The 18,585-nt window shown below is 41.1% G+C and overlaps 1 protein-coding gene across 9 annotated transcripts in view; it reads left to right on the top strand.

The window, feature by feature from the left end:
* Nucleotides 1–18,585, top strand: part of tns1b (tensin 1b) — a 217,505-nt gene that overhangs the window by 104,682 nt on the left and 94,238 nt on the right. For 8 of the 9 annotated variants that reach the window (XM_028590951.1, XM_028590956.1, XM_028590947.1 and 5 more), the window contains one exon: nucleotides 1,591–1,629. In XM_028590951.1, the coding sequence (XP_028446752.1) occupies nucleotides 1,591–1,629 (39 nt within the window). Of the gene's footprint in view, nucleotides 1–1,590; nucleotides 1,630–9,904; nucleotides 9,942–18,585 lie in introns of those variants that run through there. The other variant, XM_028590955.1, reaches the window with a different exon arrangement.

Genomic DNA, 18,585 nt, shown 5'->3' with positions numbered 1-18,585 from the left:
ACCTGATAGAATTGCTGAGTTCTGTAGTCATTATTGTAGTGGGAATACTTGAACAGTGCCAATTCTAAACAATGTCTTTTCTGAAGGAAATGCTGCATACTGTTAGCGCTGTGTATTGGCAAGAATCTAGCGATAGGATACGTATCACGATACATGGGTCACGATTCAATATAGTATAATTTAGAAAAACTAATATTTAAAAAAAGACATGATGTTCATAAAAGTCAAAGAAGTTTACTTTAGATAAACAATTCAGTACACAGAAAATCAAACAGCCAGTTTGGGATTGTGGTTCCCAGGTTCTTAGTGAGCTAATTTTTATATGCTAAAGTAGGCCAAAGTTCAGCCATAGCTACATTGTTAGCTTCTAGCAAAAAGTCAGGCACTGCTAGGCACTGTTAGGCGAGGACACTAGTGGTGCGTCCCAGCATAGCCATCTAGTGGTAGGGGGTTTAAACACAACATAAACATGAATCACTGTCTTACATTAATAATTTTGAACATTTAAAAAAAAGAAGAAAAGAAATCGATATTGCCTTTTTGAAACTCGATACAGTATTGCAAAATAAAATATCGCGATACTGAAGTGTATTGATTTTTTTCTTACACCCCCTACCTTTGGATGATAAATGCTTACCAGCTTGTTACCTACGCCAATGAGGTTATGTTTTCGGTTTGTTTGTCTGTCTGTCTGTCAGCAGGATCCGATTTCCGTGAAACTTGGTTGTAGGGTGTAGGATGAGCCAAAGAAATACCCCATATACTTTGTAGCTGATCCAAACAACAGGGCAGATACACTAATTATTTTTCACTTTCCTTAACATTGCAAGATAGGGCATGGCCTCGGCGGAGGTCTGTGCCCTTCTAGATGCTTATTGTGTCTGTGTGATGTTTATTGCTGGGTAGGTAGTGTACAGTAGGATAATCAGAGTTTTTTCACTGCTGCTGGAAATAAGGTTGATGAGAGCAGTGAGCTAAAAACAGTGAAGTTGTGAGCCGTAAAACCAAAACAATGAGCTGAAAGATGCTAACAAAAAAACTCTCCATAGAGCTGAGGAGGAATGCAGTCGGGTGATGATTCTCTGTGGGTTTGTCACTACGAGTGAGCCCTTTCACATTACACATTTTCATCTTTTACATTGCTAATATGAACTTGAAGAAAGAGAAAATCCCAAAATAAATAATATAACACTCTTGATGAAGGTCCAGAGTCTTTTCTTTAATAAATGGTGATGCTGCAGCAAGACCAGTGTGCAGGATTTTCTCTTTCTGCTAGTCCTTGTTTTTGTCCTACGCAACTGCACAGCAGAATTGTTTGGATTCATTCTTTACATTGTTAATATCAAAATACCGACTTGTGTAGCTTTAGGTGAAGCCTGTCCCGCCATTCTGGTTGGCATCTGCATATTCATTAGCTATGGAATACAACATTGGCGGCATGTTGGGGGCACTTTCATGACATAAAACCATAAAGCCTCACCTAAATGTTAGGAATGTTACACAAAGTCCATTGCTGTTTATAATGTTCATGTAATAAAACAACTGCAAACAGGCAACAATATGACTGACCAGTTCTATTTTTGTTTTTAGGTGTCTTCATCTTGTGTTCCAGCAACCAACTATGAGCTGGTGAGTAACACTTTTTAGTTTATGTTTTAGTTATTGCTTCCATTCTGTATGTGCTCAGCAGGCATTACAGGGTCCTTCCTGGTGCAGAATTATTGCAAACAGGGTTGGAAGGTAACAGCCTCTATCAGCTCCACTAAACAAGGTAGTTACTATTGTGCAGAATGGACCATTATCTGGAGGCCCCCTGGGACAAACTTGTGATTTAGGGCTATATAAATAAAGCAGACTTTACTCGATTTAACCATTGTTTAGCCGTTGTTTTTTTTCTGTTTTTGCTGAAATAAAAAAATGGGAATTTGGATTGGCGTTCTATTGGCGGCTGTGTCAGGAAATCAAAAAATCCTCTAGATAAGAAAGGTAAATAAAAAGCCGTGTCCTTGAATCTGCTATCATGATGACATCTTCTGGTGTTTGAGTCTGAGTCTGAGTATGAAGTGATTTTTGCAAGGGCAATAAAAAGCATGCTTGCTCTGTTGCCTTATTTGGTATTGGCAATGGGAGCCGTGTTAGACACGGAGATGATTTCCTCGCTCTCTTTCTCATATGTTGTGTGTTTAAATGGTTTTGGGCGCTTGTCAACCTAAAGTAAATATCCCCCTGCACTCTTTTTGACGCTCGCAGAGAAAATATTTCCCGAAACGTCTTGTTTTTCTTTCATAAAAGCTGCAGTGATCGAGCAAGTACATGTTATTATCCTCTGCAGATGCTTTCGCACCAGAGGCTTTCTACATGAAGACATCTGTTTAAGATGTGCAAGATGTTCTTTCTCGCTAAAGGGCTGCTCTGGAACCGAGCTCTTTGGTTTCTGAAATGAACACCCTCCCACACTACATGTTGGCCTCCATATGACATAAACATGACACTTCCCTGACTTAACCTGTAGTCTGTTAAATCTGCTACTTCTCTGCTGATAGCTCTGACCATTTGCTCTAATGACGGTCATGTTCAAGTTGCTACGAGACAAATATTGTAAGTGAAGATGTTTGGCTCAGTTGACTTACTTTTAACATAGTCAGTGCAAACACAGAATAGAATCTGTTCTTCCCCATTGATTATCTGTTTTAATAGACCCAATCACAATGGTTGTTGACAAGTCCCATGTCCTGTACGTAAAATCTAACTGCGCTGAGCAAACAGGGGCGAGAAACAACTGAATATACTCTCATCTAAAATGCATGTTTGATGCTTTCATATGTCAACACTTTGACTAATGCTTATTTTCCTCTTGGGCCACAGTCTAAAGGAAATGACACCACCCAAACTAGCAGTCAGTCCCACCGACTGGGAGATGTTGCTGGTTGTAACGCTAGATGTGGTTTATCAAAGGTGCTAGCAAAGCAGCCCAGTATATACATTTTTGTTTTTTTAAACTTCAGACAGTTACGGCTGAAAATGACAACAGAAATGAGCGAGTTTGCCGATTTCACATCTCTCCATTTGTCTATCTGGAAGTGATTTTTGTGTTGGGGTGATGTCACTGTAATTCGGTCTATAGAAGGTAATAGAAGACCCAGGGCATCTGCCTCTATTTTATCTCTTTTAGCTTGGCTTGCCAACAGGAGTTTTCCCAGAGGCTTTTGTGGCTGCGTTAAAGGTGCTGATTGCTCTCATAAATGCTGATCAGCTGAGGTGTAAAACATTTCTTGGTGTACCTTTACCACCAATGAAAAAACTGGCTTAAAAGACTAAAAACGGTCCTGCTGTCTGGTATAGCCTAAAATACATGGCCATTGTAGGAATATGAGAAATCATAATAATATAGGTATGGACTGAACACAGGTTGCTTTTATGCACCTGAAGTTGGGTTAGGGTGTTAAGCTGCTGTGCTTTATTTCATTTCTCTGAGTAAGTGATTCTACGTGTGCATACAGTATGTGTCACCCCTCTGGCCGTGGCTCCGTATGACAGGAAGTGGATGATGCTGTTAGTGTGTGTGTGTCTGTGTGTGATTGTGTGGACGTGCGAGTGTGCATGCCTGCGAGCGAGAGAGCGAGAGAGTGTTCCCAGCAGCAGTACCCCAGCCTGAGGTGTGTGTCGGCTCTCCGCAGCACCTTGTTTGGTGAATTCCTTCGCTCACAGTCTGAGGCCAGCATGATTTACTGCCCCACTCAGGTGCAGACTGATTGCAACATCGACCATATATTAACTTAGTCGGAGAAAAAGGTTTGAATTCTCTTATGAGAATCCAGACATTCCACTCAGATGGGACGAGCTACAAAAAATACACAGCTTTATTACTGGACGATAATGTTCCATTCTGAATAAAATGAAAATCTGATATTTTCATGCAGCTGTTTCTCAGCATAAGAATAACAAGTGCTTCCTTTTGATTCCACTGTTTTAAGAGGTGCACTTTACTGTGTTTTAGTTAAACACAATTTAATGATATAATATGAAATATTTGTGCATGAAAATGTCTACAAACGACTACACCTATGTTATATTTTGTTTAGCTGTGTACTGACATTCCAAATGTCATTTCCAAGAGAAATCTGTAATTTGTTATCATTGACACGGGATGTTCCGTTTGGTCGCCTGTCAATGGTGTCATATAACCTTTGACCCCTCTAGTTGCTCTAACTTCATTAAGGCAATAAGCCAAGTGATAACGATGCTAAAGGCAAAAAAATCAAGTTTGCTGATCCGTCGCGAACAGGCAATATCAGACCCCGGGCGATTGCGCCCATGTTTGGACGAAATTGAGCCCCCACAGGTGCCGACTGAAGGTCTTTGGTCCGCCCTGGAGCTGCCTCCCACCCTCACTCCTAGGGTTGGGTACCGACACAGAACGTTAGAGGCAACAGGAGCATCGCTGCACGTGACGCTAGTTAATACTTCACTTGACAGCAGCTAACGTTAGCCTACCGTTAGCTAGCAGCTGGATTAAACACGGTTAAAATGCTGAAAGCTAAACGGTGTAAAGTGTGACTGTATTTCACTGGAGAGGATTCCAACAGCGGGACGTTAAGCAGTCTGCAGCTGCCGTCGGAAAAAAAACACAGACGGTGCGTTCACTTGAAACTAGTAAGCCTCGTGGTGCATTCAAAGTTATTGTAAAATACCCTATTCCCTATTACCCTATTTTTTAAAGTATAGGTTTAGGAAAAAAAAAAAAACGATACCCAACCCTACTCACCTGAAATATGAATTTTTGTAGTTTGGATTTGGAAGCAACTAAAATAAATGACCTACTTGGTTCAAATGAGGGACAGACCAAAGACAGACCTGCAGTAAAACCTAGTACAAATCACTTTCAAAATCTCAGAATGACTCTACTGCTTACTACGAAGCATTTTTGTGTCCCAGTCTGTCATGTTGGTATGACGGTGCCCAACCTATTATAACTGATTTTAGATGAAGTGTACTTTTTGCAAGATTAGGAGAGGAAGAAAAAAGGAAGAAGTGAATGATTGCAACATTCGTGAAAAAACATGCAAGAAATCACTGAGTGTGCACTGCCCCACAGTTCCCTGTACTTGTCCTCGCATAAACAACTACTTCAGCTTTGATAAAATCAAACATAGTTGATTAAACTCACTGCAAGGACCATTTAGTAGGCTTTGTGGGACTTCGGAATCGTATCACACAACTTTGTAGATGTAGATTGTAGATGTTCAAATTTCCATTTTTGGGGGGGGGGGGCACTTTAATAACTTCTTGTTGGCCTAAAGGGGAATTCCACAGATTTTGACAGTCTGTTCCTAGGTGCCACAGCTTCGGTAACTGACAGAAATAAGACACTAAAATTTTATCAGATGTAACTGCACCAGCATGCACACAAGTAAAGTAAGTGTAATTATGAAATTAGCAGCCTCTTAGGCCTGATGTAAATATAGTAACCCACTAGTTATTAACTATGGAGTCTACAGAATGAATTTGGAAGCAGCCCACCGTGGGAAGGTGATGCCAACTGGCAGCCCATTTATTGTAATTGATGATGTGTGTGTGTGCCGTTGGCATCCAACGGCGATGATGATGACAGAAGTGAGTACCCCCAACCAGACCCCTGCACTTGGACGTGCACGGCGTGCTGTGAAGCATGCTGGGAGCATTCCTCAGATGTGCCCTCATGTCAAGCCAGCTCTGCCAGGAATAGTTTCTTTTTTTTTATTTTGCACAAACAAAGGCTGGATGACGGGCTTGAGGGAGAGGGAGATATTAGGGGTTGTGGTGAGGTATACTGCACATCTGAACACATGCCCAAGCAAAGATATGCACACACTCGGAAAAGCATAAACCTCTAACACATACGTCATTCAACTTCTTATTTTTGTGTAGTGGGGGAACGGGGCCAGGACATTGCTAAGTAATGAGTAACTGCAGGGCAGAGATGGTCTAGATGTGGTCCAATTAGCGCTGTGTTTAGAACCAAACATATTTCCCTGATGTGCCCTGTATTATGCTGTGTATACAAGCACCAATCATGCATCCTCTAACGGTATACAGTATGATCCCAGATCCCTGGGAATGTACAAACTAGGCCATAAGAAACCTGTTTAATATTGAACTAAGAGCCGTGGGCGTCATGCATTTCTTATGTGTTCTACGTGATGATCCAGCATTTTCAAGTGTATGTACACGTATACATTCAGGCTGTTCTCATAAACCATTCGTACATATAGCAACGAAAAGTAAAGCAATGTGTATGTATTCCACGTACTGTATTTATTGATGTTTGCTGCAGAGAGACTCTCAAGCAGTAGAGACTTTTACCCAGGAAACCCGTTTTTGTGTCCCAGAAATGTTTTAATCCAGACCATGATTGGTGCCTAAACTTAACTGTCGTCCCCTCATGACGACCACCTTTTGTCGGATGAACTCAACAACCAACAGCCTCTGAAAGCAGCTCACCATGCTCTGTAGCTGGTTCCCAGTAACATTTTGTCAGCTTAATTTAACTGTAAAGAACGATAATTAACTGTCATGTTACCGGTTGTCATGTGACCGGCCGGCGGTCACCGTAATTTCGTAGAATATCATATGAATTGTTGTGCATGCTTTTGTACGATATCATACAAACCAGTTCACGAGAATGCACTGCATCTACTACAGATTAGAAGACCTAAGGGTGCTCTTCCAAAGACTGGACGTCATGGTCAGTTTCTCCCTGCAGGCGTCCACTTCGGTTAAGATGCAGGAAAGATAGAAAGAGCGAGTTAAGCACTGGGTTAATGTGAGAGGGTCACTTTGATGCATTTTTTCTATCTTGTTTGACACAATTCATTATCCAAATGCAACCCAAGCCTCACTTCTCCATTAATCAACAGGGCTTTCATTAGAGAATTACTTAAACCTAGGCAATTTGTTAATTGATCTCTGATGCAGAGAAAGCACTGCACATTTAAAAAAAAAACCTTCTTAAAAGAATCTTATAGCTCACTTCTTTCCTTTTTTTATTTCTGAAATGTGTAGTTTGTGCAGTTCATGTCCTTGTTTTTATGCATTGTTCATTTTTTTCTTTTTTGCTGAATTACAAGCAAACAGTGGCTTGTAAATTGCAGTTTTATAAAGTCATCCCACCATGCGTTGCGGTTAAGAGAGTGAAAACAATCCCAGGACTATCCACTATGACCTGTTTTTATAATGGACTACTACACGCTAGGCTAGTCATTAACCCTCTCCAGTGTTCTTACCAGTGTTAGAAAGAACAGTATGAAGAAACATTGGTTCAGACTGCAGTCACATTCAGCCTGCTTAGTTACGTCAGGCTTTCCAAACTCTAGTAACTGCCGGTTATCAGATGCCAACATCAACCCTTGCATTTTGGCAAGGTTTCCTATTGTCGGTTCAGATCTTTCTTCTAATAAACAGCAGCTGCTGAGACTTTTCACAGTGATGTATTTTAGTGCCACCTTAGTTAGGAGGGTCTGGCAAGTCCACACAGCATTCTGGGATTGGAGAAAAACATGCTCTGGTTTATTGGCATTTCTTTAAAACAATCACAATCATCTTCGGCGGTGCTGTGCTTCGAGAAGGAAGGAAGGTTTTGATGGAACATGCTTACGTTCAAGGTTGTTTAAGTCGTGCAACAGAACACTCCGATTTGACAGATAGTCTAGATAGCTGTCTTGATTTACCCTGCAGAGATCTGAGGAGCAGTCAGGCGGAATTTCCAGCGGCACCGGAACAATCCCAGAAGTGGAACGTCGTCGATATAGACTAGTGGCACCCAAGCTTTAATAATACTTTGCTCACCTGCCTAACTTAAAGGGACTGTCCCCGACAGAAAAACAACAGCATTTGGTCAGTTTACTGACGAATGGTGGATGCAAATGATGATAGTTGTCTCTCAGTTGCAAAGGCAAAGTAGTAGACACTGGTACAGAAACAATGTCTTAACCTGGTTATGTGGTTTGCTGTACAGTGAGACTTCCTACCAACAGTCACTGTTGGTTTGTTTTAGCCATGACAACCATCTTTCCCTGAAGTAATCAGCCATGAAAGCAGCATGGCTCAAGGTAAATGCTATACGTGCTAAACCTCAGCATCCTTCGCTCAACGCACCGCTGCGCCTGAGTGAAGCCTCACAGTGCTGCTACTGTTGGTTTGTTCTACTTCAATATGGACGCAGACAGCTGCAGACATGTAGGCAGTGGTGGAATGTAACTAAGTACATTTACTCAAGTACTTAAGTTCAAATGTTGAGGTACTTGTACTTAACAGGAGTCTTTTCTTTTCATGCCACTTTCTACTTCCACTACATTTCAGAGAGGAATATTGCACTTTTCACTCCACTACATTCATCTGACAGCTACTAGTTTTTAGTTGTGAATACTTCTCCCACCGCTGCATGTAAGCAGATGTCTTTCACTGGAAATGAAGTTGGTGACCTCACAACATCAAGTAGAAGAGCTTTTGTTCTGGTTGTATTTGGCTGGAAAAAGAAAAGGAATCAATCTTTTTTTTTTGTAAAGACAGACAAAGATGAATTATAAAGGCGTGCGTAGCGATAGCAAGAAGCACAGCCTCTCTTCGAAAAAAGTGTCAATTTAGCTTCTGTAGAGCATGCTGGCCACACGGATGCAGCAAGCATGAATTGGACTTTAGTCTGTTGTTGTGCCTAACGGGATCCTCCTAACCCACAGATCACAAGCCAGTCTCGTGATTCATTTTTGTTATGGCAGTTTGAAAGGCAGTGAAATACAACCTGTTTTGTCGTGTAGGCTATTATCTACATTGCACACATTGTTTGGATTGCATAATGTACAGAACATCTGAGATTTAACATGCCTGAGGAGTTCAGTCAGGCCAAAGAAAAGTGCAGTGATAAAGTAGTAGCAGTAGTCTAGATAAGGCTTGCACAATTTCTTTTCACTTTTTCTTAGGGTTATTTTCATGATATTTCAGTGTTATTACCATATTGGGACATATGCAGAGTTGAAATATTAAGAGTGGAGGAGAAAAATTGACTTGTTTAGGTTTGAGTGTGTGTGTGCGTGTGTGTGGGTGTGACAGAGGAGACCCTCACCACACACACACACACACACACACACACACACACACACACACACACACACACACACAAATAGCACTTGTTTAGGCATTCTTAACATTTTGTGCAACATAAAGTCCCCAAACTCCACCTTCATCAACATCTGCATGTATATACACTCATGCACACACACACACACACACACACACACACACACACACACACACACACACACACACACACATACATACACACACACACACACACACACACACACACACACACACACACACACACACAGGAGGAGTAAAAATGCCTGGCAGATGCCGAGAGTCTCTCTGCAGAGTTTCTCCTTGTTCACAGGTTGCCGAAGGCTTTTGGTTACATAACTGAGTGAGCAGTCCGGTCGTATCAGCAGGAGCAGGGACAGAGACATGTTCAAGGACAGGGACAGGGACAGGGACAGGGACAGGCCTGGAGACAAACACAGAGAAGGCAGAGGTGGTTTAGGGTCACAGACGGCTCACAGCGAGGACTGTCCACTATCTCCTCTCATCTGGTCCTGAGGGATCCCTGGCATTTTGAAAGCCCCTCTACCCCAGGAGGGGTGGGAACGGGAACAAGCATACGCACTGCAAACCCCATCACTAACTCCCAAGCCTGGATACACACAGGCCCACCCAGCCCCTCCTGCCCTAGCACTCTGTTTACATTTCTGGGACATGGCTGTGTGAAAGCTGCAGATGAAGGACCACAGAGCATGAGAGAGGAACAGCTGCTGTGTGTGTGTGTGTGTGTGTGTGTGTGTGTGTGTGTGTGTGTGTTTTGTGTGTTATTGAGAATATTGAAGCAGATGAAGATGAAGCAGTCAAATATTTTTGTAAGTATTCTAGACTTATCATCAAGGTTTTATGAGTAGGCTGCGTTATTGATTTTACAAAATGCAGTTGTCCATATGGATGATTCAGTGTGAATTGTGATTAAAAATAACACCAAAAGTTTTGTTTTACACATTTGGTGTTTTGACAAATCTTAACGTCGGCTTTAATAGTGAAAGACAGTTCATCAGTTTGATTCTTTTACATGTGATTTTGAATACATTTGCCATGTTGCTATATCAATACCAGAAAACATTTCTCATCATTAATACGGTGATATTGATTTCCACTGTTTACCTGGCCCATGGGATGGTGTTACTCTCTTCTGGGAATGAAATATGTGGTAAATTGTTGCTTGAGGGAGAAGAAAGCGTAATGCATGTTTGAATGATTTACACTGAAAACTACAGTGAACCAGCAGCCCCTTGCAGGTGACAGCAAACATTCCTCTTGTTTTTTTTCAAAGGTTTAATCAGTACATCTTGCATCTTTTAAACCAAGCAGGAATTAGCTCGGGGGGTGGATCAGCTCTAGTGAAGCAGGATTGCCTTTTTTAGGCAGCCCACTAGACGAGGAAAACATTTTTCAAAGCTCTTGCCAACTGCGCTTTTACTTTGAAGGCAAACAAACACATTCACAGTTTTCACCATCTTCCTAAAAGCAGAGAAAGTAAGAAAGCTCTGTCACCGAAGGAATGAGCATCATTTAGACTTTAAATTGAATTTCAGCGTCCGTGACATATAGCTGTTTGCTGTTCCCAGCAGCGCAGAGAGACAGTGTCTGAATGAATTGTACTGTGAAGGACTGAGGCTTCAGGTGAACTGTTATTATTTCAACTTGTATCAAAGCCTACAGTTTGTGTTTTATCCCACTAGAAGGCACTGTTGGACATGTCAACTTGGAGCGTCTACAGGTGTCCTGTGTCTTATCTGTCAGTCCGTGCTGCCCACTGTGATGGATAGTGTTTGACACAAAGGGGAAACTCCCCTTACCATGGCATGAAGACAATCAGAGCTAGTACTTTAACGTTGACTCAGTCAGAGCTGCAAAGATGAATCCATTAGTTGTCAACTGTTAAATAAATCGCCAACTATTTTGGTAATCGATTAATCATTTTTTTAAGAAAAAAATGTCAAAGTCTCTGATTGCAGCTTCTTAAATGTGAATATGTTCTAGTTTCTTCCCTCCTCAAAACTGAATATCTTTGAGTTGTGGACAAAACAAGTCATTTGAGGACATCATCTTGGGCTTTTGGGAAACCACACAGTGATCCACATTTGTCTGTCATCTTAGAGACCAAACAACTTATCAATTAATTGAGATAATAATCGTCAGTTGCAGCCCTAGATTCAGTATTTCTTTATTTTTGTTACAAGTTGCCAGAACAGACTGGTGCTCCCAGTGGATTAAAACACGCTCAGAATTTATTTTCAAATGTAATTTAATTCGAGACATCTCGGAAGAACCAAACAGTAACTATTTCTTTCTTTCCTCATCCTGCGTTGTTTTGGGGACTTTAGTTGCGGCATGAACCAGTCGCCTACATGAGCAAACACTGTCAAAATTTCTTTTTCTGGTTTTGTGAATTTTTCATCTTTTCATGTTATTACCACTCTGCTGCAGAATTGTCCTGAAAATGTGTTGAGGGAGAAGGAGGGAGAAGGGGGAGTTGTAGGGGGAGAGGAAAGGATGAGTGGCACTCGGCACACACCCTTACTCTGACTCACACACACATATAGACACAAGGATATACTCTGAAAACAACAGCAGAGCTTCCCGTGTATGGTTAGTGACTACACTCACTCTGTCTCTATCAGAGATGGGGACACGAGTTTGAAACTGGGACTCGAGTCGCACTTAAGTTGCACACACATTGACTTGAGACTCGTCCTCAACAGTCTTCAGACTCGACTCGGACTCGAGATGCGGGACTCGTGAACAATCTTTATTTTTGGGAAATGTCTGGTGAGGTGACCGTAACCTCTAACCTACCTACGTAACACGTGATACATAACGTATCTGCTGCGCGGCTACACGTGAGAGAAGACAACAAACATGTTGACGGCACCGGCAGCTGCTGGGCCACTCGTCAGAAGCTTTGGCTTTAAAAACTTCAGACAACAATGTCTCAAACATAAAAGCACTGAATGCTAAATATGTGGACTGCAGCTCAGAGACTTGAGACTTGACTTGGACTCCAGCTCAGAGACTTGAGACTTGACTTGGACTTTAGCTCAGAGACTTGAGACTTGACTTGGACTTTAGCTCAGAGACTTGAGACTTGACTTGGACTTTAGCTCAGAGACTTGAGACTTGACTTGGACTCTAGCTCAGAGACTTGAGACTTGACTTGGACTCCAGCTCAGAGACTTGAGACTTGACTTGGACTTTAGCTCAGAGACTTGAGACTTGACTTGGACTCTAGCTCAGAGACTTGAGACTTGACTTGGACTCTAGCTCAGAGACTTGAGACTTGACTTGGACTCTAGCTCAGAGACTTGAGACTTGACTTGGACTCCAGCTCAGAGACTTGAGACTTGACTTGGACTCTAGCTCAGAGACTTGAGACTTGACTTGGACTCCAGCTCGGAGACTTGAGACTTGACTTGGACTCCAGCTCAGAGACTTGAGACTTGACTTGGACTCTAGATCAGACAATTGAGACTTGACTTGGACTCTAGATCAGACACTTGAGACTTGACTTGGACTCTAGCTCAGAGACTTGAGACTTGACTTGGACTCTAGATCAGACACTTGAGACTTGACTTGGACTCTAGCTCAGAGACTTGAGACTTGACTTGGACTCTAGCTCGAAGACTTGAGAGCATCTCTGCCATATAGACACTATAGCTATGAATAACATTTGAAGGGTTTTCTTTCGTTCGTTCAGTGTCACACTGGCATCAGTTACCGCGTGCTCAGCTCCCTGGCTGAACGTAAACACTGAATCGTTCCAACACTCACAATCAATGCTGTCTGTTTCCTGTCTCTCTCTCCACGTCTCACACCCACAATCACACACCCAACGCGGTGATTTTTACCACTCCGCTGTCCACACTGAGCAGGCTGGGCCGAGCTAAATGGGCTGTGTCTCAAGCTCTAAAGATGCACACAGCTTTATATTTAGCCGTGGGTCATTTCCCCAGAGGCCCTGCTTTGAGCTACGTTTAGGGGGGGAAACTCCCTGCATGCTAGCTACCTCTGCCTTCCTAAAGGAGTGGGCTATAATTTGGTAAATTGGTCAAAGGAGCCACTGTGCTCATGTGAAAGAAAGCACATGGTACGGCGTTGGCAGAGATAAAGCACTGTGGGTGAAAGTCACACTCTAAAATGCTGTGCTTACAGATAGGAGACAGACACGTGGCTGTGTCTATGGTCTCTCATCAGCTGTGGGTTTTCGCACCGCAGTTTTTATAAGGACACTCGAACATGTAACAAATCATGAATGCTCCTAAACTCAGACCTATTGCATGTGATAATAGCTTGTCTATAAATAAGCTGTGTGTTGTATTCCTGGAGGTTCTACTAATGTGCAGCTTAAAAGGGTAATAAAGAGAGATTCTAATTTATTACGACTTGGGTCTTTTTTTGTGTGTAGGTTTGGCTATGATACTGTTTGGTAATCAAAACAATGCTCAGCAGCTTAATCGCTTTGCTCTGGGAACACTGGTGACATCACGGACAAGAATTCAGATGGGGCAGGAAACATGAGCGGTCACACAGGTTGTGACGAAACCCTCATGTTAGCTGAACTTATTTGGGAGAGAAAACGCAGGCGAACAGTCAAATAACTTTGAAACATCAACTGGTGTAAACATCAACCCCAGTTCCCAGACCCACTTCCTGCTTCAACTTTGACCGACTGCACTTGCCGCACATACTGTTTTCCTTAAAATATCATAAGCAAGCATATGTGAGCAAAACAAAAAGGTTTTCTAGAGGAGGTGTGTGTGTGTGTGTGTGTGTGGGGGAATAAAAGGTTTAATTGTGTAGTAATATCCATACATTTGACCTACTTAGAGCCTATATTTTATTTTGGTTGTGGTGCCCTGCGGGATCACATGAAGCTGTCGATATAAAAAGGACCTGCGATGGAAAAACTCTTGGATCTGGCTAAACTAGTCTTGCATTGCCAGACCTATCTCCACAGCGCTCCACAGATGCATTCTGGGATAGGAGATAAAAAAAAAAAAAAAAAAAAAAACACTCTGGGTTGTTTGCGTTTCTTTAAACCAATCACAACGGCCTTGGGCGGTGCTAAGCTCCGGACGCAACGACGGTGGCTCTGCAATATAGTCTCGGGAAGGAACTTGTTTTGGTGGAACATTTGCACCCGTCAAAAGAAAATACCACATACAATATTAAATGAAGTTAACTCACGGTACAATCCATACCGTGAGCTATTTAAATCAGCTGGATACATGGTTAAACCTCATTAGCTCTTACCAGTGTATCGCCGTGGGTACTTTATCCAACGCAATGCCACCAATGGGTGCCAAAAGGTCCCGGTTAGAGAGGAAATGGTGTAAACATATTCTTTGTAAATCTTTACAATCATTCCCTGAAAGATCTAAGCAGGCCTGCCTTGCTGCATGATCCAAAACTCTTCAAAACTTTGACATTTTCAGGCTCATTCTGGCAATGTAGTTCCATTGATCCACACTAGGTTAAACTGACTTCTCATGTTTCTTGATTTGTGTGAATTTATTTTAGCGAACTCGCAATGTCCCCAAATCTCAGCAATAACTTTGGCGTTTACTTTGGTTCAATGTCATCGTAGCTGATACAAATGATAGGGGAAAACATTACAAAAAATAAAACCACATTTAAAGAGACTATTATGTAACTTTTTTGAATGTTTCTGAAACTCTGTAACAGCAAACGAGACTACGCTATTTTTATATAGTTTATATTAACACTTCTGCCTTGGTCCGATTTCCCCCTCAAAGTCTCAAAACAATTTACGGCAGGTAGACGGCGCCACAGTAACGCAGGTAAATGACTAATTTTTGGGCATTTTAGGTCTTTATGTTTATAGGCCAGCTAAAGACATGAAAGGGGAAGAGAGAGGGTGAATGACACGCAGCAAAGGGCCGCAGGTTGGGGTTTCCGCAAAATTGCAAAATTGCATCTGAGCTTCATTTATTCAATCCTGCAATGGTATTCTCTTCCTCTACTTTGCGGAATATGCAGGTTATTAACTGCATATGGACCATTAAAAAACAAACTGATAGACTTTGGGGTCAGAGGTGCTTGCAACTGATGGTTTTGAGTGGGGGGGGCGGTGCGTAGCTATGCAGAACGAGGGACGGAATACCACTGCAGTATTGAATAATTGGAGCCCAGATGCAATTTTGTAATTTTCTAAATTTCTGAGCCTCTGAATAAAAACAGAAAATTGGAAAAACAGTTTAAAGATCCAATTTTTTAATTTGTCAAGGCGGAAAAAAATGAAAAATTGGATATTGGAACCCACATTTCTGTTTGTGCTTAGAAAATTGAACTGATAAGCGTTGCACTGACCAACAACTCCCAGATTTATTCATTCTGAATAGCGATGAAGCAGGACATGCCGAACAAAATGTTATCATAACTATTTTTATGTCTGTTACTATTTTGCTACCACATGAGAGATCAACAGCCTGTATTTAGCTCTTCTCGTGAGAACAAATGCAATATGATGCTCAGCTGACTTGGCTCCAGGTAATGGCACAACTCTGAGTCAAAAAAAAACAAAACCTGAGTATCTGCAATGGATAATGTTTTTCTTCTCTTCTTTTAAATTGATAGGATTACTGTCCAACCAATATCTGTAGTTGGAGAGATAAGTGTATTCTTACAAATGTACTGTGCTGGAAATGCCAGGTTTGTGTTGTCACTCTCCCTGCAGGTGCTGCAAAGCTCTTGGCTACAGAACGCTGGTTTTGTTCCTCTTCTTAACTGATCACATCTTTTGTAATTATGTATCAAGACATAGGCGTAATTTACAACCCCTACAATAATCCATTCTGGGCTTTTTCCTAAGTTTTTGGGGCATTTTTGTTACGTTTTCAATGTTTTTGTTGCTTTTTCAAGGGTTTTGTTGCTTTTTTCAGGGGTTTCTTTTGGACAATTTTTTCAATGTTTTTTGTCGACTTTCCAGAGTTTATTTTTGACGCTTTTTTCCAACGTTTTGTGAGGCTTTTTTTGTTGTTTAATGTTTTTGTCTGTGTTTTTGTCACTTTTCTCAATACATGCAGACATATGTGGACTAACCAGACCTTCCCCCGCAGCGCTGTGGAGGAAGGTCTGGCGAAGTGCGACTAGAAGCTTGGTGACACTAGTTGCTGAGTGTGTGTGTGCGGTGTGGCGCCCCGATGGCTAACGTGCTCTCTGTACCATGTCGTGTGAATTTTGTTCTCGGGCAACTACTTCACCTTCCTCTGTTTTGGACTTTTTGGCTCTCTGTTCCCCTCAAAGCACTGACAAGACATTCTGCTGACATTCACTTGACTCTGAGCACAGCCCTGGGCCCTGGAGATTTACCTCTTGACTTTAGTCTCAAAGGCACTATGACACAGCAAATTCTCATCATTTGAGTCTGTGAAAATAAACAGCCTATAAAGCCAAAATCCAATCCTGGCTTTGTAATTGGTGTTAGACAGAGATTTATCGTGCATGGCTTGCAATAATTGTCTTAAAAATGATTTAAAAGAAATGATACTATTACTTGACTAAGTGCTACACTTCCCCTTCAATATTTTTCCTTTGAAGAGGGCTAAGAGAAACGGCAAACACTTCCTCTGTGGACTAGTTTGCTGATGCACAACTTCCCAGGCTTTCTCATGCTTTCTGAATTAGTTGCAAGCCCCAACGACAGTACACACACAGAGACGCACACACACACACTCCAGCCATCTGGCTGCAATTGTACAAAACGGAAACGCACATGTTAGAATATATCATTGTGAGAATTGTTTGTGTCTGTGTGTGTTTTTCTGGGTGTGCACACAATAGGCTCTATTTGTGTGAGAATGCCTGCGGCTGCACACTTTGACCTCCGAGCATATCCACAGTCTGCATTTAGAGGCTCGAACATCAGTCTGGTTTTCCTTTTCCTTGAAGCAACTCTGTCTTGTATTTGTCTGATATACAACAACACGCAGTGGCACACCTACCTGGTAGCGAAAGCAGATGATTACAATTTGAAATCAAGTCAAAAATTCCAAATGTGCTGCCTTGGTAATGGTTTTGGTAATTTAATCAGCATTCCCCTTATTCTGTGTTGTGTTTTTTAAACGTTGTAAGTTGGTAATGGCACTGGTCAGGATGAATCCAAATCCTCTCATTCTCTCCCTGGTTGGTGGTTTACTCTGGGCGTTTAGACTGTATTCTGGGGCCTGCACAGCCAGACTATAATTGACTCTCGGCATTTACTGTTTGTGTTCCACTGAAGCTCTGTACAGAAGCAGAGCGTCCTGTGTGGGTACTGTCCACAGAGGTGTCAAGTAACGAAGTACAAATACTTCGTTACCTTACTTAAGTAGAAATTTTGGGTATCTATACTTATTTTACAGCAGACTTTTTACTTCTACTCCTTACATTTTCACGGAATTATCTGTACTTGGGTCAGTGACATATATACCAGAAAAAAGTGTTTTTTCAAATATTTCAAATAACAGGCATAAAAATGGTTGACTTTTGTTCTACTAACTCTCATCTTTATAGAAACATATTTTGTTTTTAGATTTTCAATTTGAATCAGAATTTATGTGACAATTTGTTGTATTAGTCCGTAAAATCGCCATATGGTGTGACATGAAAATAATTGTATATAAACTGAAAATGGATTATACCTTTCTTAAGTTACTCACTTTATCAAAGTCATTTCTCATAACTAAACTGTGATCCATTTTAGTTTTGTGAAAATTAATTACATTTGTGTATTATTTTCTAAAACATTGCTCAATGTTTGACCTATGCCATTGGTCTTTCAACATATTTTCTATTTATTGTGACATACCTTGCTATAAAATTATAAAGATATTTGTGACTCTTGCTGATACTATTTTCTATGTATTCCATGAACATTTTCAGGTTTTATCATTGATAAAAGTATGTTATTTTCACAATTTGGAATGTCACACCAAATTATATAGTGTCACACCATATGATAATGTTGCCATGTGTCTATGCAAACCATGTATTATCCTACTTATTGGTGAGTACTGATCACTCATGGCAGGAAATATTTAACCACTCTTTAATGCTGGAAGGTAAAATTCAAATTGTATTGATTTATTTGATATTTAACAATAAAACAAAACATTTTTTAATATTGTACGAACCATATGAACATATGTTTGTGTATCAAATTTCATTTCATTTCAATTCAAAACTGGTCTGCAATATGTATTAATATAAGTAAAACAAACACATTTTTTATATCATATAAACCGTGAAGATACAGGGTAGCTGAGTGGATCCATAAATAAATCAATTCATATAGATTTCATTGTACATAAGCCAGTCAAATTTGGAGAGAGTAGCAAACTGACTGCCTTACTGAGGTTGGGATATGCCACAAACAACTTCCTGATCTTGATAATAAATGCAGTCTCTTGCCCCTCCATACTTATGTCAACAATTTGTCCCACATATGGTTTT

The sequence above is a fragment of the Perca flavescens genome, chromosome 11 (assembly GCF_004354835.1).
Source record: "Perca flavescens isolate YP-PL-M2 chromosome 11, PFLA_1.0, whole genome shotgun sequence".
In the NCBI taxonomy this organism is placed as follows: domain Eukaryota; kingdom Metazoa; phylum Chordata; class Actinopteri; order Perciformes; family Percidae; genus Perca; species Perca flavescens.
The sequence above is the reverse complement of the archived record's forward strand: the minus strand, read 5'-3'. Positions and strand labels throughout refer to the sequence as shown.